This window comes from Hyaena hyaena, unplaced genomic scaffold (assembly GCF_003009895.1).
Source record: "Hyaena hyaena isolate Hyena2069 unplaced genomic scaffold, ASM300989v1 scaffold_826, whole genome shotgun sequence".
Classification (NCBI taxonomy): Eukaryota; Metazoa; Chordata; class Mammalia; order Carnivora; family Hyaenidae; genus Hyaena; species Hyaena hyaena.
The window spans coordinates 834702-856151 of record NW_024081449.1 but is presented as its reverse complement, the minus strand read 5'-3'; the positions used below and the strand labels follow the sequence as shown (position 1 = coordinate 856151).

Sequence of the window (21450 nt, the reverse complement as noted above, 5' to 3'; positions counted from 1 at the left end):
GTTGTTATAAGGATTAAGGGGTTTAATATATAAAGTACTTAAAACAGTGCCTCGTACATAGTAAGTAATACATAGAAGTTACCAATTATTCTAAATGGTCATACAGAGGTGTACCTATAATATGTTGTTATATAAATACAGAGCAGCTAAAAAACCATTTATGTACATTATTCTATTTGTATAAAAAGAACAAAGTATATAATAATATATCTACTTTTATGTATAAGTATAAAAATACTTGAAATGCTATACATAAAACGGTTAACATGATTACCTCAGGGAAGAATTTTCACTGGCTCTATAATGTTTCAAGTTTTTTTTTTTTAATTTTTTTTAATGTTTTTTATTTATTTCTAAGAGAGAGAGAGACAGCGTAAGCAGGGGAGGGTCAGAGAGAGAGGGAGTCACAGACTGAAACAGTATAATGTTTCAAGTTTTTACAACCTTTATGTATAGTATTAAGAAATCAATAAAAAATAGTTCACTTTAAAAATACAATTTTTTGAAGAGGAGAAAATAAAAAGAGAAAGAAAATAGAGAAAAATAACAGAACTCTTGGTTTTCCGAAAGATGACAATAGTTATTAGTTTCTCCTGCTATCCCAGCGGGAATTTAGAACTTACAGAATTAAATGCAATATTAGTGGAAATATATTATAGTAAACCCAAAGTTGTAATTTCCTTTTACTAAAGAGACATTATTTTCTGTGATTTAAAGAAGAAAAATATTCAAAAGGAGAAAGGAAACATTTAAGTACTTTTAAAATTGCTAATAAATACACCTAAGGTTATTAAATTTAATGGAAAGGTGGCCGAAGCATAAACTACTAAACAGTGATAAAACAACCATATTTCCCCTTATTTACTGAGACAAGGATGCCACAACAAGCCTGAAATACCTTTAATGTCCAAACTGTATATATTCTGCCTAATCTATAGAGGAACAATGTCTATAAAATTTTAAATTCTAAAACTAAGTTTCCAAATTTTGCTTACTATTGTATGGCAGCTTTTCTCTCTGAGAATTAATACAGTGCCTTTTGGCAGGTCTCTTAACCTTTCTAAGTCTCAGTTTCCTCAACTATAAAATAAGGAAAATATACTATGAGGTTTAAGTGAGAACATGCAGTACTCGGGCAAAACATGACAGCCTAAAAGGAATAATCAACCTGGTTATTACTATTTGCCTAATGTATAGACTGTAATTTCCACACTTCACAAACATATATACTGGCTTGAGCTGCAGTTTCAGACATAAAAATATTATATCTTGTCTGTCACATATGTCCAATATGCCTCTCTTAAATGTCACCAGTTATGCATATTATACCAAATTTCTGACCAATGCTGATGACAGATCACCATCTATTGTGAGGTCATCCAGTACCTATGGTAATATTTCATATGATATTTTTTCTGGCTACAGTTTAAAGGGCTCTTCCTATTTGTGGAGTAAAGCCTCCCACATTATCAAAATATGTAACTGAAGGATTACAGTATGACCTCTTGTGATTTGATTTCTATATTGTTGCCTTAAATAGTAATGAGTAAATCTAAATTAGGTCATAAGACTTCTTGTCCAAGAAGCAATATATTCTGCAACCTCATTGAAAAAATTGTTAAAAGACCATCCTTGCAGTTTTTGGGTCAGTGGGGATATCACTGTTACGAACCTAGGATTTACAGAACCCTGGCAAAAATTCTGAGGTATGTCGACTTGGATGGGTTTGACATACTACTCTCAGATTACATTGCATTTGTGGAAAAGTCAGGATACCGTTTCGAACTAAGTTTTAATCTTGAATTTACTGAAATATGTGTGAATACTATTCTGTACTGGGTTTTTGCCAGAAAAGGTAATCCTGACTTTGTGGAATTGCTTCTCAAGAAGACAAAGAACTATGTTCAAGATAGAAGTTGTAACCTGGCACTGATATGGAGGTAATAATCTCGTTTTCACCATAAAATGACAAAATTTCTCCTTAGGAGATTATATTACTTCTTTTTTCCTAAAATAAATATGCATAGTGGCTATAAGGATAAGGAATCCTGACTTGATTGCTCATCCATTTGTACACTCCTCCTTTCCTTCATTATTTATTCAATAGATGCTGACCTATATGTACATTACTATGTACCAATCAATTCTAGTGGTTCTGCTCTATAAAGTTTACATGTTAGTGCTCAGGTAATGGTACATTAGACAACTTAGATTTCTCTAACTAAACAAAGACATTGTTTTGGATACTACTGTGATCTCTTCTTGAGAATACCTATAATGTATATCTATATAGCACATATACAAAATAACTTTCAAAGTATAATTCAGAATATACAAACATATTCACTTAGTAACAGTTATTAAATGTAATAATTCCCTATTTGTATGTTAAGCATTAATAAATTTGACTCCAAATTCTCCAGAATTGAGCACACAGTAAGTCTAACACCCGATTAAGTCTGTTGTAGAATCAAATTTTCAGAGACTGAACATGTCAATCTAGCTAATGAAGAGGATCTTATAGAATATAATATTCAATGTGACCTCTTTGTAAAGTCCATAACATAGATTCTAAAGTTATTCAGTTTGTACTAACTCCAATATACTCTTCAGTTTTAGGTACTAGTTTGATTAGAACAAATGTGCATTTGTTCATTCATTCAATAAATTATTTATCTACCGCCTTACTATGAATAAGGCATTATACTAGCTGGACACAATGAAAAGGAGTATGTATGCAGTGAAAAACAAGACAAATAAGATCAATTAAAGACTAAACCAATTTATATTCTGCCTCAAGCAGAGGTGTTCTCTTGATTGGGTATCACTATGGTACTGGAGAATCACTAGATTGCTTTCCTTAATGATCACCCAAGTATATAAACTGATAGCTGCAGTCTGGAATATCAATAAATAAAATCCCCAAACAGCACTTTTTGATTGTTTTAAGGACCATTATATTTAGCTAAAGCAAAGATCAGCAGCTCCTAACACTAAGTGTCCCTAACTGGGCCTAGCAATGCCTATGTGTATCCCTGGTAGGCTCATGGGGAAGAAAAATAGAGTAAAACAGAGGAAGAGAAGAAAAACTTCAAAGAGTTTTAAATAGAAGACAAAATGGGAAAACTGAAAGGGGAAGAAGGAAAGTGAAAGAAAAACACACAGTGAGATATAATAACAGTGCCATTAACAAGTGTCTTAAGTGACAGTGTTAAAATTAAGAAATTCTAACTTAGATGCATCCATGAGGTGAAACACATTACTGGTCAATTTGCATGTACCATGACATCATCTGGATCTTTCAGAATCATAGAATTTCAGATTCACATGGGATCTAAGAATTCATTAGCAAACCTCCACCCTGAGTAGCAACTCTATATCAAACATCCTTGGCTGATGCTCATATGATCTCTGCTTGAACAACTCTAGTAGTAGTCAGTTAACTCTTTAATGAGGTAAACCATTCCTCTGCCCAGAGCCCCTTCTTATTCCCAGGTATACACTTTCCCTCAAAGATTTTACCCAGCCCCAGGGCTTAAATACTGTATTTGTATATGTACATGTATACGTATATGACCTCTCAGTCTTTATCTTTACCCCTTACCTCTTCTCTGAGATCCAGACTCCTTTTGTATAAAGTTGTCTACTCAACATCTCCACAAGGCATCTCAAACTTAACAGAAATAAAACAGAACATTGATCTAACTCACTTTCCTCCTGTCAACCTGCTCCTTCTCCTGAATTCCCCACTTGATTAATGGTCTCTATTGTTCTATCCTATTGCTCAAGTTAGAAATCCAGGATTTAGCCTTGTTATTCTCTTTCTTTCACCAACATATCAGCAAGTACTTTTGACTCTGTCTCTAAAACATATCACTCTTAATTAAACTTCTTTTCATTCCCTCCATTTCTAACCTAGGGGAAGCCATTTCATCTCTTGCCTAGGCAACCTCTATAATCTAGTCAAGAGTCTTTCAGCTTCTACTCTTCCCTCTCTAATCATGTAATCCATTCTTGACTCAGAACCCTGAGCAACCTTACAAAAACTGAAATATGTCATATCACTTGTGCTTAAAATCCTCCAAAACTTTCCCACTACAAGTGGAATATTCAAACTCAATACCCATTTTTTTAAAAGCCCTACATGATCTGACCTCTCATTATATCAATCAAATCCAATCTCTTGTCATTCTTCCCCTTGAGCACTATATTCCAGCCATATAGACCTTTTGTTTCTAGGATATCTTCTATTTCATTCCTGTCTGAAGGCCCTGTAATAACTTTACCTCCAAGTGAAAGAAGTCAGAATGAGAAAGACAAATATCATATGACTTCACTCACAAGTGGAACCTAAAGAGCAAAACAAATGAATAAATAAACTAATAAAAAGCAGGAAAAGATTCATAAATACAGGGAACAAACTGATGTTTGCCAGAGGGAAGGGGATAGGGAGATGGGTCAGATGGGTGAAGGGGAGTGGGAGATACAAGCTTCTAGTTATGAAATGAATAAGTCACAAGAATAAAAGGCACAGCATCTAGAATATAGTTAATGATACTGTAATAGCATTGTATGGTGATAGACGGTAGCTGTATTTGTGGCGAGCATAGCATAAAATGCATAAACTTGTTAAGTTATTGTGATGTATACCTGAAACTAATGCAACATTCTGTGCCAACTGTACTCAAATTTTAAAAAACTAAAATTGAAAAAAATAACTGTTCTCTCTGGCTGGAAATTTCTTCACTCATTTCTTCCAATAGCTAGTTCCTTTTTATCAGCTGGAACACAGTATAAATGTCATGTCTTCAGAGAGGGCTTCTCTAGTAACACCATCTAAAGAAGCCACTCATTCAGTATCACGAAACTATTTTAATTCTCTGCACAACATCGATCACTATATGCTCATTTGCTCCTGCTGTTGTGTTTTGTTTTGTTTTCCACTGATTTGTTCACTATCCACTGTCACTAAAAGTAAGCTCCATGAGTGGAGCCTAGGTGGCTCATTCAGTTAAGTGTTCAGCTCAGGTCATGATCTCATGGTTCATGGGTTTGAGCCCCGCACTGGGCTGTATGCTGACAGCTCAGAGCCTGGAGCCTGCTTCAGATACTGTGTTTTCCTCTCTTTCTGTGCCTCCTCTGCTCACATTGTCTCTTTTTCTCTCAAAAATAAATAAACATGTAAACTCTTTTAAGAAGCTCCATGAGAGGAAAAAACCTCGACTACTTCCTCAACACTGAATCCTCAGTACCTAGAACTATGTACATATATAGCAAGTGCTCAATCAAGATTTTGTTGAATGAGGGGCACCTGGGTGGCTTAGTCGTTAAGCGTCTGACTTTCGCTTAGGTCATGATCTCACGGTTCGTGGGTTCGAGCCCCGCGTCGGGCTCTGTGCTGACTGCCAACTCAGAGCCTGGAGCCTGTTTCAGTCTGTGACTCCCCCTCTCTCTCTGACCCTCCCCTGCTCACGCTCTCTCTCTCTCTCTCTCTCTCCTAGAAATAAATAAAACATTTTTAAAAAAAAGATTTTGTTGAATGAAAAAGTGAAATTTTTATGCAATTTTATTAGATATTTCTTACTCATAGTGCACTGAAATCTGTCTCCATTTCTCCAATTCTGCCCTCAGACCTATAGAGAACAAAGTCTGTTTCTTTCCTACATGAAAATCTCTCAGATATGTGAACATAGCTAATATGTCCCCAAAATGAATACCTTAAGTTTAGTATTATCTGTTGTTCTTTATTCCTAAAGCAGCATCATTTTTTGGTCATTCCCCTATGCATACACTCCAAGATGATAATTTTGTTATTATAATAATTAAGTGTCTAAATAGGTCCCTGGAGGAGAGGAGATAGAACTAATGAGGGAAAGCAACTTAAGTTTGCTCATTTTTAAAACAAACCTGCAATATTAATCTAAATACCACTGGGGGCACCTGGGTGGCTTAGTCGGTTAAGCGTCCGACTTTCGCTTAGGTCATGATCTCGCGGTTCGTGGGTTCGAGCCCCGCATCGGGCTCTGTACTGACTGCCAGCTCGGAGCCTGGAGACTGTTTCAGTCTGTGACTCCCTCTCTCTCTGACCCTCTCCTGCTCACGCTGTCTCTCTCTCTCCTAGAAATAAATAAAAACATTAAAAAAAATTTTAATCTAAATACCACTGTATGACAGACTATACGTGGTTAAAGAGAAATAATGTCATTCAGTTAAAATAAAAATAATCATTTATTAAGTATTTTCTAAGTGCCAAGCATTGTGTTATTTGATGGGAATACAAAAACAAAATAGCCATATATCCTGATTTTGGAGAGCTCACAGACTAGTAAGTGAACGATAAAAAGTATGCCATAAATGTGAAAAGAGAAGCATGTGCAGATGGAAAGAACAGAGAAAGAAGTTGTTAAGCGCTACTGTGGAGGAATAGATATCTGACAAGGCTCTACAGAAAACAGGATATCTTAAACTGATTTTTAAAAAATGAAAGGGAATTTTCAGTTTGTTTCCCTTCAAGAATTGTAATCTAGGCAGAGGCAATTACAAGAATTGTAATCTTGTAGTGGGACACAATGCCTAGAGGTGAAAGTTTGCAGGATTTTATAGGCCATACTAAGGAATTTGTGTGGGAGCCCGACAGTGACCACAAGAAAGCATGGTTAGGGACGCGGGGATGTGCCTGCACACGGGGCTCCCTGCCTGGGCAAAGCATGCCTGCAAACAGGGTGCTCTGCCAGGAGGCCTGCACACAATATCCAAGTTTAATGGTCCACTCGCAAACGAGGGAACATGCCCTCCTTAGAAGTAAGGAGAAGGCTGGAATCGTGAGCAGGCCTCTTAGTAAACATGTTGTGGTCGCTTCCTCCCTTTGCTCCCCCCTGTCCTTGAAATGTGTTTGGCTACTTGCCCTTAATTGGTAAAGGAATGCATCTTGTAGGTTTCAGTTTGTATCCAGTTACCGGGGTATAAAATAAAGCGCAAGAGGGGCGTGCGTAGAATTGTTCCTCCGGCCGGAGTTGTGTCTGTGTCTGTCTTTTGTGTGTGTCTTGTCCTCTGTGTCATTTCGTCTGCAACAATTTGAAATTTACACCATGAGTGATGTCTAACCAGTGAAGTTTAGACTTGCAATATGAAAAGATTCATCAGCTCCCATTTGAAGACTAGACTATGGGAAGGGAACCTGGGGCTAGAGGCAAGAAGACCAGTCAGTAGATTGCTCAAAACTCCAGGCACAATGGCAGTTCTGGACCTTCTATATAAAAAGGGTAGGGGGAAATAATCTTATTGAAAAGGGGTAGGTGGTTAGAGAAGTTGCCTGAAACTGAATTTGCATAGTGGGCCCCCTGTGCTAACTTAGCTTACATGTATATTTATAATAGTTCTGGGGAAAGAACTAATTCTGCTCTGCCACTGTCTTCTCCAACTTCTGGCTATGCTTTGATACCACAACAGTCCAGGTAAAACATAATGAGAACTTAAACTAAGTAACAGTAGGGGAAAGAAGAAATATTATTATTAAATTGAGTAACAAAACATTGTAATAGAAAAGAAGCATCAAAAAGAGAAAAATGTTAATTTCAGATTTCTAAATTTTAAGACTCGTTGAAGGTTGTATTAGTTTCCTCTTATTGTTGTAACAAATTGCCACAAACCCAGTGGCTGAAGATGATACGAATGTATTATTTTATAGTTCTGGAGGTCAGAAGTTCATAACTACTAAGCTAAAATCAAGAGGTCATCAGGACTGGTTCTTTCTAGGGGCTCTACAGGAGAATCTGTTTCCTACCCAGCTTCTAGACACTGCCTGAAATCCTTGGTTTATGGCCTCTCCCTCCATTTTCAAAGTCAGCACTGTAAAGTCATAGCTTCTTCACTGGCTCCGCTTCTACTGTTCTCTGACACTTCTGGTAAGGATCCTTGTGATTACATTGGATCCACCTGTATTATATCCCACTTTTATCTTTTTTTAAATGTTTATTTATGTATTTTGAAGGGGGAAGGGGCAGAAAGAGAGGGAGAAAGAATTCCAAGAAGGCTGCAATCTCAGCACAGAGCCCAATGCGGGGCACAGTTTCACAAACTATTAGATCATGACCTGAGCTGAAATCAAGAGTTGGAAGCTTAACCAACTGAGCCACCATGGCACCCCTCAAGATCCTTATCTTAATTATATCTGCAAGATCCCTTTTGCCATTTTGAGTGGCCATTATTCAGCCTACCATGATGGTCATGCCACAAACCTATTAAGATTATTAGAAAAGACCTTAAGAGTCAGTTTGGGACACAGGAGTTTGCATTACCTAAGAAATACCCCAGTACAGATAAGCAGTAGGTAACTAGATGGTGTTATCCTTGAGTCTCTTTCTCTCACATCTTATCTGTCAGGATATCTTGTTGCTTCCACCTTCAAACAAAATACAGAATCTATTTCTATGTTACTGCCTGGCACCAAGTAATTTTCCTCTTCCTCTCTCATAATAAATTATCAACAAATATAAGACCACATTGCTTTTCTGCTCAAAATCTCCAATAGCTCCTCCATTCCATTTAGAGTAAAAGATGAAGTCCTTTCAGTGATATACAAGGTTCTACATGATGTGGCATCCCATTATCTCTGTCCTTGTTTCCTGCTACTCCTCAGCCTGTCACTCTTTCAGCCACACTGGCTCCCTTACTCTCCCCTTACCTCTCCAGCAACACTCACCTGCCTTAGGGGCCTTAAATATCCAAATAGTTAATTTCTTCATCTCCTTCTTCTTTATACAAATGTCATCTCTCAGTAAGGTCCTCTCCTATCATCCTATTTTAAAATTGGAAAGTACCCACAGTATACCCTCCATACTTCCTACACTGCTTTACTTTTTCTTTTTTCTTATCAAGTTTTCTAACATATTATAAAATTTATTTTTCTACTATGTCCATTCTATATTGTCTGTTTTCCCTCACTACTATACAAGCATGAAAGTAGGTATCTTTGTTATGTTGATTCACATATCCTAAGCACCTAAAACAGTGCTTGGCATACAGTATGCACCCAATAAATTTTTGTTGAATATGTTGATAGACAGTAATTAAAGTTATGATCATGGATGAAATTGCCTAAGAACATAAATGAAAATTAGATAAAAGGCCACATCTTTACTTACATGTTAAGAGGAAAGTAAGAGGAACCAGTAAAAGATTATTGACAAGGAACAGCCAAGGAGGTAGGTGGGTAACTTGGTGAAAATAGCCTTACTAAGTTAGGATAAAACATGGTTCCAAGAAAGTCAACTGTGCTAAATATCAGAAATGAAATTATTATAGAGAAGCATCTCTTAAATTTAGTGGTTAAAAACTAAAGGAGAAGGAATAGAAAAAAAGTAATATAATTAGTATAGCTAAAAAAGTATAAGTAGTAAAATTAGTATAGCTACAAAACTGAATCATTCTCTGCATGTCTATATGGAAATATTATGCTCCATTTCATAAGCATCTGACAGGTTTTCAGATACAGAGGGTTCAGTTCATTAACTTCACATTTAAAAACTAATTCTTGCTGTGCTTGCCTTACTCCATCCATATAAGTACTGCTATAATTAACTGTCAGTACAGATTAAGCAAATTTTGGTTTATAGTAACATGCTCTTTAAACATGAGGATTAATCATGTTATTTGAGTACAGATTAGACTTTTAAATCTCATTTCAAACCCATTTGAGTTTTAGTTATGTTTTTAACATTTATGGTCCAAAATACCTTCTAAAGGTAATGTCAATCTTATTATCTTAAAATCAACTAATATCTCTAAATCTTAACAAGGGCCACTTGTGGTATCTTTGTCCCGTAAGTCCCATGCATTCTTATACCTACAAGATTCTTAGTCAAATATCTTAAGAGTGAGCAAGATCGGAGGTAGTTAGAGACGGCAGTGTAGGAGAATCCTAAACTCATCTCCTCCAATGGACACAGCAATCTATAGCTACATATGCAACGATTCCCCCGGGAGGGGGGAGAGGGGGGGACAACTTAGCTGAACAGATCCTCCACAACAAAAGATTAACAGGCCACATTTAGATGGATAAAAGAAGCAGAGACAGTCTTGCCAAAATCCCACCCCCAGTGTGCCGACCCACAGATTGGAGGAGTCGAGAGGGATCTCACAAATACAGAACTTCTCCATGAACAGCAAGAGGTTTGTGCCCCACATCGGACACTCCAACCCTTGGGACTTTCATTGGAGAGTTGAACCTCCAACATAACTGGATTTGAAACGAGCAGGATTTATGTCCAGGAGAAACAGGGCTGTAGGGAATGGAGATACCACTTTTAGAGGACTCACAAGTAGACTCATTCACTTTGGCACCAAGTACAAAAGTTGCATATTGAAAAATGCCTAGGCCATATGTGAAGGAGATTCATTTAAGACTCTCTAAGAACAAAGGCACCACCAGGAACCTTTTCAGCATTCTCCATCTACTTTGCTAGTGCTGGCACAAATAGGTACCAACCATCTTTGCACTATCCCTCTACCCTACTGTTTACAAGAAATTCATTTCGTATGTAAGGACACACAGAGACTGAAAGTGAAGGGATGGAAAGAAAATGTTTCATGCAAATGGAAACCCTCCCCCACAAAAAAGTTAGGGTAGCTCTTCTTAGATGAAATAGACTTTAAAACAGACAAAAATGGGCATTATGTAAAAATGAAGGGGCCAATCCACAAGGAGATATAACATTTGTAGATATTTATGCACCCAACATCAGAGATCTAAATATATAAAGAAAGTAGTAATATACATAAAAGGAGAAATTGACAGCAATAAAATAATAGAAAGGAGCCCTACCTACATAGATGGATTGACCATTCAGAAAGAAAATCAATAAGAAAATACCAACCTTAAGTGACACATTACACCATATGGACTTAATATACATATAAACAGAACACTCCATACAAACAGCCTCTTTTTGAATAATGCTTTCCTTGCCCTGCATAGTTGTCCAAAAGCAGTATTTATAGTTTATACGCTGTTCTGCAAAACATACTGGTATTTTATTAGACCAATCAAGAGAATTCCAGATACAAAGGATCATGAATAAAATTTTCCTTTCTTTAGTCCTAAAAGTTATTTTTATTTGGTCAGATCAAGACTTGAAAATATAAAATCACCTGTGGAGGCACCTGATTGGCTCAGTTCATTAAACATCTGACTCTTAGTTTCAACTCAGGTCATGATCTTGAGGTCTGTGAAATCAAACCAAAGTCGTTCTGCACTGACAGTGTGAAGCCTGCTTGGGATTCTCTCTCTCCCTCTCTCTCTCTGCCCCTCCCCCTCTCACATACGCTTTCACTCTCTAAATAAACTTTAAACAAATATATAAAATCCCCTGTGGTTGGTTATGCTATGTTCTATCCACATACAGAGACCAATTCATTAGCAAATATAAATGCCTGTTAAATGAAAGAATTGCAAAGACTACATCAAATTAGAAAAAAAAATAAAATTTTGATTGCTTAAACCTACCTACAAATACCAATTCTAATTTTATTAAAGTGAAAAAAATAGAGGATACCTGCGTTTCTCAGTCAGTTGAATGTCTGACTCTTGATTTCAGCTCAGGTTATGATCTCACAGTTCAGTGGTTCAATCCCTGAGTGCAGTGCAGAGCCTATCTCGGATTCTCTCTCCACTTCTCTCTCTTTCTCTCTCTCACTCTCTCTGACTAAAAATAAAGTGAAAAAAAAAATAGAATTAAGGTAGTTGCACTTACTCTTTTCTCATCTAATCTTCAAACTCAATTCATGACTATGATCAAAATGAAAAGCAAACAAAAAAATTGTGTTCTATTAATAAAGTGAAATTTTAAAAAGCTTTTTTTTCCCTTTTCTCTTTTAAATTTTCCAGTGCTACATGAGTTTTATAAAACTGGTTCTGATAATAATAGGATTTCTCCACTGAGAAACAAAGTTGCCATTACTAAAAGTAAATGCTTTCTGTACATTTAAATCTTTTGTTTGTTTTTACAAGTTCAAAGTTTAAATGTGTAATAGCAATTTTTTAACTTTCACCTTGGTCTAGATTCACAGAGTGAAAAACTCCTTTTAAGCAAACATAAAGATAGGGGTGTCTGGGTGTTTCAGTCAACTAAGCATCCAGCTCATTTCAGCTCAAGTCATGATCTACTGGTTCAAGATGTATGGCCCTGCTTTGGGCTCTGCACTGACAGTGCAGGGCCTGCTTGGGATTCTCTCTCTCCCCCGCTCAAAATAAATAAATATTTTTTAAAGTCATATATAAAGGTAAGCTTACATTAAAAATTAAGACATTTAATACTTAAGATAATACTATTAATTTACCATTATTATAAAGACAAAATATTTACCACATTAATTAATTCTGTATTCAGTGAAGTTTTTGTTTGATTCCCAGAACTTTCACACCAGTATACTGTCCAAGCCCACTAAGTGGCATCACACCTCTACTCTATGTAGCTCAGACAAGACAATCTACTATCTTAAAAATACTCCTGCAATATGGAATCTTAGAAAGAGAAAAAAATCCTATCAACATTGTGATAACAATATTGCTCTACCCCTCAAGAGTGAGAATAATGGTTGATCATGAATTGGTAGACATCCAGGAGGACGCCAAAACATGTTTACTGCTATGTTCCAGAGTGCTTTCTGCCATTTCAATCACGGAAATAAAGGTAAGCAAAATACTGTTCTTTGTGTGTGGGCTCAAACATTGATCATTTTTAATATTAAATTGTAAGACAAGAATAAAGTTAATTTATTTTTTTATTTTTTTAATGTTTTGTTTACTTCTGAGAGAGAGAAAGAGAGACAGCATGAGCAGGGGAGGGTCAGAGAGAGGAGACACAGAATCAGAAGCAAGCTCCAGGCTCCAGGCTCTGAGCTAGCTGTCAGCACAGAGCCTGATGCGAGGCTCCAACCCATGAACCGTGAGATCATGACCTGAGCCAAAGTTGAACACTTAACCGACTGAGCCACCCAGGTGCCCCAGGAATGAAGTTAATTTCTAATCTATGAATTATATCCAGTGAAAGATTAATCATGGAGTGTAGGATTTTAAATTAAAAATAGATAAAACCTAAATTATCTCAAACATTAGTCCTTTATTTTGTAATTTTGTCTTCTAAATATGAAATAATTTGAGCCCTTTATTTTATAATTTTGTCTTCTAAGTGTGAAAGCATTTAAAAAGTTGAATCTATAGTTTTTTAAGTAGTTACTAAGTAGATATATATTATTATTATTATTATTCTAATATAATAACAAACTATGTTCATTAGGATTTCTATGTCTTAAGAACACAATAAGACTGATCTTGCCTCGGGCACTAACAGGAGCTCTGCTTCCTCAGAACCTGTGGGGGATACGGGAAGAGGTGGGTCCTCTGTCACAGAGACAGGAAGAGGGTATCCTCAGGACCTGCTGTGGAGGATTCCAGAGGACTTGGTGTCACGTCTACACAGATAAAAACCCAGCCACCTCAGGACCTGGACGGAGGAGCAGGGCTACCTCAAGAAATAAGCCAAAGTACACATGGTGGAGAGTCCCAAATATCACTATGAGTAGGGAAATAAAATAACCAAGGTCTCAACAAGAGAGAACAAGAGACACCATTCAAAGAACACTTTCTGAACGGACAGGCCCTGGGCAGTCAAAGAGCCTTATTTGGTACAGTAGCACTCGAAGGTGCAGAGTACATAACAAGCTTTTAAAACTAACAAGAGATAGAAAGCTAGCCAAAGTGATGAAATGGAAGAACACTCCTCCAAAGAAATTCCAGGAAGAAATGACAGCTAAAGAACTGCTCAAAACAGATATAAGCAAAATAATTGAACAAAAATATAGAACAATAGTCATAAAATTAATTGCTGGGCTTGAAAAAGGCATGGAAGACATCAGAGAAACTATTGCTACAAAGACTATGGAGCTTAAAAATAGTTGTGATGAATTTAAAAATGTTATAAATGAGATGACTGATAAAATGGCGGCATCCAATGCACGATTGAAGAAACAGAAAAGAGAATAAGTGATTTAGAAGACACAATTATAGAAAAAGAGGAAGCTGAGAAAAAGAGAGATAAACTGATCCAGGAACACAACAGCAGAGTTCGAAGCTCAGCGATACAATGAAATGGAATAATATCCACCTTATAAGAATTCCAGAAGAGGAAGAGAGGGGGAAAGGCACTGAAGGAGTCCTGGAACAAAATATAGCAGAGAACTTCCCCAACCTGGGGAAGGAAACAAGACATTGAAATCCAAGAGGCATGGAGAACTCCCCTCAGACGTAACTTGAATCGATCTTCTGCACAATATATCATAGTGAAACTGGCAAAATGTAAGGTCAAAAAGAGAATTCTGAAAACAGCTAAGGATAAAAGGGCCCTAACATACAAAGGGAAACTTATCAGAGTGGTGACAGACCTATCTACTGAAACCTGGCAGGCCAGAAAGGAATGGCAGGAAATCTTCAATGTGATGAACAGAAAAAATATGCAGCCAAGAATCCTCCATGCAGACAGCCTGTCATTCAGAATAGAAGGAGAGATAAAAGTCTTCCCAATCAACAAAAGTTGAAAGAATTCTTCACCACTAAACCAGCCATACAAGAAATACTGCGGGGGACTCTATGAGGGAAATGTTGAAAGGAACGCAAGATACCAGAGACACCACCACAAGCATGAATCCCACAAAGGACACAATGACTCTAAACCCATATTTTTCAATAATAAAACTGAATGTAAATGGACTAAATGGCCCAATCTAATTGCCCCAATCAAAAGACACAGGGTAGGAGAATGGATAACAAAACAAAATCCATCTAATTTCTGTCTACAAGAAACTCATTTTAGACTGGACGACACCTTCAGATTGAAAGGGATGGAGAAATATCTATCATGCTACTGGAAGTCAAAAGAAAGCTGGAGTACTTATATCAGACAAACTGGACTGTAAAGTAAAGACTGTAACAAGGGATGAAGAAGGGCATTATATAATAATTACAGAGTCTATCCATTAGGAAGAGCTAACAATAATAAATGTCTATGCACCGAATATGGAAGCACGTAAATATATAAAACAATCACAAGCAGAAACAACCCTATGGATAAGAATGTGCTGGGGACTTTAATACTCCACTTACAGCAATGCATAGATCAACTAGACGAAAAAATCACTAAAGAAACAATGGACTTGAATGACACATTGGACCAGATGGATCTGACAGATATATTTATAACTCTACATCCTGAGGCCATGGGAATCACTTTCTTCTCAAGTGCACATGGCAGAGTCTCCAAGATAGATCACATACTGGGACATAAAGCAGCCCTCAATAAATATAAAAGAATTGATCATACCATGCACGCTTTCAGATCACAATGCTATGAAACCTTGAAATCAATCACAGGAAGAAGTCTGGAAAACCTCCAAAAACATGGAGGTTAAAGAACACCCTGCTAAAGAATGAATGGGCCAATCAGGCAATTAGAGAAGAAAATTTAAAAATATATGGAAACAAATGAAAATACAACAATCCAAACTCTATGGGATGCAGCAAAGGAAGTCCTAAGAGGAAAGTACATTGCACTCCAGGCTTATCTCAAGAAATTAGAAAAACTGCAAGTACAAATTCTAACAGCACACCTAAGGAACTAGAGTGAAAGCAACAAGAGCACCCCAAACCCAGCAAGAGAAGAGAAATAGTAAAAACCAGGGCAGAAATAAACAATATAGAAACCAAAGAAACAGGTGAACAGATCAATGAAACCAAGAGTTGGTTTTCTGAAAAATAAACAAAATTGACAAATCTCTAGCCAGGCTTTTCAAAAAGAAAAGAGAGAGCACCCAAATAGACAAAATCATGAATGAAAATGGACTTATCACAACTAACTCCTCAGAAATACAAGCAATTATCAGGGAATACTATGAAAAATTATATGCCAACAAACTGGATAACTTAGAAGAAATGGACAAATTCCTAAACACACACTCACTACCAAAATTCACACTGGAAGATATAGAAAATCTGAACAGACCCATAACTAGTGAAGAAATTGAATCAGTTTTCAAAAATATCCCAACAAATAAGAGGCCTGGGCCAGATGGCTTCCCTGGGGAATTCTACCAGACATTTAAATCAGAATTAACACCCATTTTTCTCAAGCCATTCCAAAATATAGAAATTGAAGGAAAACTTCTGTACTCATTTTATTAAGCCAGCATCACTTTGATTCCCAAGCCAGACAGAGATCCAGCAAAAAAAGAGAACTACAGGCCAATATCCTTGATGAATACGGATGCAAAAATCCCCAACAAGATACTTGCAAAGCAAATCCAACAGCACATAAAAAGAATTATCCACCATGATCAAGTGGGATTCATTCCTGGGTTACAGGGCTGGTTCAATCATCACAAATCAATCAATGTGATAACATCACATTCACAAAAGAAAAGATAAAAACCATATGATCCTGTCGATAGATGCAGAAAAAGCATTTGACAAAATACAGCACCCCTTCTTAATTAAGACCCTCGAGAAAGTCGGGATAGAAGGAACCTACTTAAACATCATAAAAGCCATCTATGAGAAGCCCTCCGCTAACATCATCCTCAATAGGGAAAAACTGAGAGCTCTCCCCCTGAGATCAGGAACACGACAGGGATGTCCACTCTCACCAGTGTTGTTTAACACAGTGCTGGAAGTCCTAGCATCAGCCATCAACTACAAAAGGAAATAAAAGGCATCAGAATGGGCAAAGAAGAAGTCAAACTTTCACTTTTCACAGACGACATGATACTCTACATAGAAAACCCAACAGACTCCACCAGAAGCCTATTAGAACTGATCCAAGAATTCAGCCAAGTTGCAGGGTACAAAATCAATGTACAGAAATCGATTGCATTTTTATACACCAATGATGAAGCAACAGAAAGAGAAATCAAGAAACTGAACCCATTCACAACTGCACAAAAAACCATAAAACAGCTAGGAACAAACCTAACCAAAGATATAAGAGACCTGTATGATGAAAACTATAGAAAACTTATGAAGGAAATTGAAGAAGACACAAAGAAATGGAAAAAATATTCCATGCTCATGGATCGGAAGAATAAATATTGTTAAAATGTCATTACTACCCAAAGAAATCTACACATTCAATGCAATCCCAATCAAAATTTCACTAGCATTCTTCTCAGAACTAGAACAAACTATCCTAAAATTTGTATGGAACCACAAAAGACCCCGAATAGCCAAAGTAATATTGAAGAAGAAAACCAAATCAGGAGGCATCACCATCTCAGAATTTAGCCTCTACTACAAAACTGTCATCATCAAGTCAGGATGGTATTGGCACAAAAACATAGACCAATGGAATAAAATAGACAACTCAGAATTGGACCCACAAATGTACAGCCAACTAATCTTTGACAAAGGAGGAAAGAGTATCCAATGGAAAAAAGATAGCCTCTTTAACAGATGGTGCTGGGAGAACTGGACAGCAACATGCAGAAGAATGAAACTAGATCATTTTCTCACACCACACACAATAACAAACTCAAAATGCATAAAGGACCTGTACGTGACACAGGAAACCCTCAAAATCCTAGAGGAGAAAGCAGAAAACAGCCTCCTTGACCTCAACCGCAGCAATTTCTTACTTGACACATCCACAAAGTCACGGGAATCAAGAGCATAAATGAACTAGTGGGACCTAATCAATATAAAAAGCTTCTGCACGGCAAAGGAAACAATCCATAAAACTAATAGGCAACTGAAGGAATGGGAAAAGATTGTTGCAAATTACGTATCAGATAAAGGGCTAGTATCCAAAATCTATAAGGAACTCACGAAACTCCGCACCCGAAAAACAAACAACTCATTGAAGAAATGGTCAGAAGATATAAACAGACGCTTCTCCAAAGAGGACATCCAGATGGCCAACAGACACATGAAACGATGGTCAGCGTCCCTCCTCATCAGGGAAATACAAATCAAAACCACACTGAGATACCACCTCACGCCAGTCAGAGTGGCTAAAACTGACAAATCAGGAGACTCTAGATGCTGGTGAGGATGTGGAGAAATGGGCACCCTCCTACACTGTTGGTGGGAATGTAAACTGGTACAGCCCCTCTGGAAAACAGTGTGGAGGTTCCTCAGGAAACTAACAATAGAACTCTCCTATGACCCAGCAACAGCACTGCTAGGAATTTACCCAAGGGATATAGGAGTGCTGATGCATAGGAGCACATGGACCCCAATGATCATAGCAGCACTCTCAACAATAGCCAAAACATGGAAAGAGACTAAGTGTCCATCAACGGATGAATGGATCAAGAATATGTGGTATATTTATACAGTGGAATACTACATGGCAATGAGAAAGAATGAAATCTGGCCATGTGTAGCAACATGGATGTTGAGGGTGTTATGCTGAGCGAAATAAGTCAGGCAATGAAGGACAGATACCATATGTTTGCATGTATAGGAGGATTAGGAGAAACTTAACGGAGGACCATGGGGGACAAGAAGGGAAAAATAGCGGGGTAGAGGGAGGGAGGCAAACCAGGAGAGACTCTTGAATGCCGAGAACAAACTGAGGGCTGATGGGAGTGGGGGAGAGGGGAAGGGGGGTGATGGGCATTGAGGAGGGCACTTATTGGGATGAGCACTGGGTGTTATATGGAAACCAACTTGACAATAAACTACTAAAATTTTTTTTTAAATCTTAGATATAAAAAAGAACACAATAAAATTAAAATTTAATAGTCCTCTTTGCAGTAGAATATTTTAAAATGAGTGATTTCTTCTCACAATCACATGCTGAGAAATAAAAATATAAAGGCTTAAAATATTTGTGCAATTGAAAATATCTGCCCCTCAGGGTACCTGAGTGGTCAGCTGTTTGAGCGTCTGACATTGGCTCAGGTCACGATCTCACAGTTCATGGGTTTGAGAACCATGTTGGCTTTGTGCTGACAAGGTGGAGTCTGCTTTGAATTCTGTCTCCCTCTCTCTCTCTCCCTCCCCACCACACATGAGCTTTTTCTCTCTCAAAAATAAGCATTAAATTTTTTTAAAATATCTATCCCTCAGTTTTTAAGCAGAGACTATTTTGCATACTTAGCAATGATCCTAAGCATTGAGCTCAGTGTTAAGCATATATCAGATATTCTTTAATTGGCTGATTATTGAATAGATAATAAAATATTATTATAAATAAATATATTTTTTTAAGTAAAAGTACCATATAGTCTGTAGAGTATAGGTTCTATTGGAGAAATATCTCTGTAATATAGCAATGTCTTTTACTCCTAAGTCAACCTCATTAGCATTTGACTTCTAGAATTAAATCCTTAAAAGGGATATCCTAACTAAAACTTAAAAATGTATCTTTTCATATAAATGAGCCTCCAATCAGGACTTCTCATGGTTTAGCAGTACTCTACAAGAGGATTACCTAAGGGGGACTTTTAGAATTTATGTTGTCTGTGCCCAACCTCAGATGAATTGAATCAAAATTTCTAGAGTAAAATCTCAGTGCTGGTATATTTTAAAGTCCCCTAGATAATTCCAGTGTGTAGCCAAGTAGTGACAATACTACTCCATTAAGGAACAGCTGATAAAACATCAGTGTGTGATTCGTCTAAAATGAAAAACATACAGATTCACAGTTGTAAGAATTGATGTTTTGTGTCCTTAGACATATTATTTAAACTTTATATATCACTGTGAGAATAAAATGGGAATAAAAATACCTTGGGAAAATGATTTGGAAAAATATTATAAGGGTTATATAAACTTAATATCTATTTACTGAATTTAACTACAAAATAAAAATATTGATAATTTGAACTAACCAACGATTAATGTTACAAATTAAATTATCTTTCCTTTATTCAGATGCAACTAAGTTTAGGAAGACGTCCAATTATTTCTAACTGGCTGGACTACATTCCTTCAACAAGATACAAAGATCCATGTGAACTATTACATCTTTGCAGAATAACCATCAGGGCTCAACTATTGACCAACAATATGCTCCCAAATGGAATATTTTCACTTCTAATACCAGTTCGTCTACAGAACTACCTGAATTTAGAAAGTTAATTCACATCTTTGTCCTGAATTATTTAGGGATACTCACCATTTATGGTTTAGAAGTTAATAAACTATTAACTTCATGTAAATTTTTATTGCACTGAATATTCCATTAGAGGTCCACCTGAGTGGTTCAGTTGGTTAAGTGCCTGACTTTGGCTGAGGTCGTGATCTCACAGCTCGTGAGGTAAGCCCCACATCAGGCTGTCTACTGAGTCTGCTTCTGACCCTCTGTCTCCCTCTCTCTTTGCCCCTCCCTGCTTGCGCTCATGCTCTCTCTCTCTCAAAAATAAACAAATATTTAAAAAAAGAAAATGTAATTTTGGGATGCCTGGGTAGCTCAGTCGGTTGAGCATCTGACTCTTGATTTCAGCTCAGGTTAGGATCCCAGGGTCATGGAATCGAGCCCCGCTTTGGGGCTCCACACCCAGTGTGGAGCCTGCTTGGAATATTTTTTCTCTCTTTCCCCCTCTCTCTCATCCTCTTTTTCTTTTCCTCCTTCACCTACTCACATTCTCAGTAAGTAAGTAAGTAAGTAAATAAATAAATAAATAAATTATTTTAAATCTCACTCTGAAAGAATTACTTTTAAATCAATATATGGCTCTACCCATTACCTTTCTATACGGTGGAGCAAATTATATGCTTTTTGTTATATTTTAGATTAACCTTTTTAACCAGTTCTTAAAAGTCATTTTTGTTACTTGTGGAAATTTTGGTCATACTAATGTTCTGAAGCTCCTACGCTTAGTATGTTCTAATGTAGGTAATGTTACTTTCTATTGTGCACTCCTATTAACAAGTATTTGTTTCTTTGCAACTAAAATATTGTGTTTGACAGTAGGTAATAGTCAAGGAAATTAAGATGCATCCCTTTTTTGAGAATCCATAATCACAAATAATACAAGGTGAAGAATTGGTCAACTAAAGGGTGGGGGTCAAGAAGAAGATGACAGAAATGCATAACATATTAAAATAACTAGACCCAAATAACAATATGGAGCTTTGGTGTTTGGCATGTGATACTTCTAAATACTAGACCAGTAGTATATTTTTAGTTGAGATATAATTGACATATAACATTATATATATTACTTTCAGGTGTATAATATGATTCAATATATGTATATATTGCAAAATGATCACCATAGTAAGTCTAGTGAACATCCATCATCATACATAGTCACAATATTTTTTCTTGTGATGATAACACTTAAGATCTACTCTCAGCCATTTTCAAATATGCAAATATTATTAACTATAGTCACCATTCTATACATTACATCCCCAAGACTTACTTGTTTTATACTTTTATACAGAAAGTTTGTACC

General features: G+C 36.7%; 1 protein-coding gene across 2 annotated transcripts; it reads left to right on the top strand.

Annotated features, from left to right (window-relative positions):
* The first annotated feature begins 1430 nt into the window (after window positions 1-1430).
* ASB17 (ankyrin repeat and SOCS box containing 17) lies at window positions 1431-20208 on the top strand. Of its 2 annotated transcripts, XM_039219397.1 has the most exons (4): window positions 1431-1706; window positions 1851-1940; window positions 12410-12689; window positions 19922-20208. In XM_039219397.1, the coding sequence occupies exons 1-4, from the start codon at window positions 1543-1545 to the stop codon at window positions 20126-20128; spliced, it is 741 nt and encodes a 246-aa protein (XP_039075328.1). In that variant the 5' UTR covers window positions 1431-1542; the 3' UTR covers window positions 20129-20208. The 2 variants fall into 2 exon arrangements, with proteins under 2 accessions (XP_039075328.1, XP_039075327.1); XM_039219396.1 differs by having other exon boundaries at window positions 1431-1940.
* Window positions 20209-21450: the final 1242 nt, after the last annotated feature.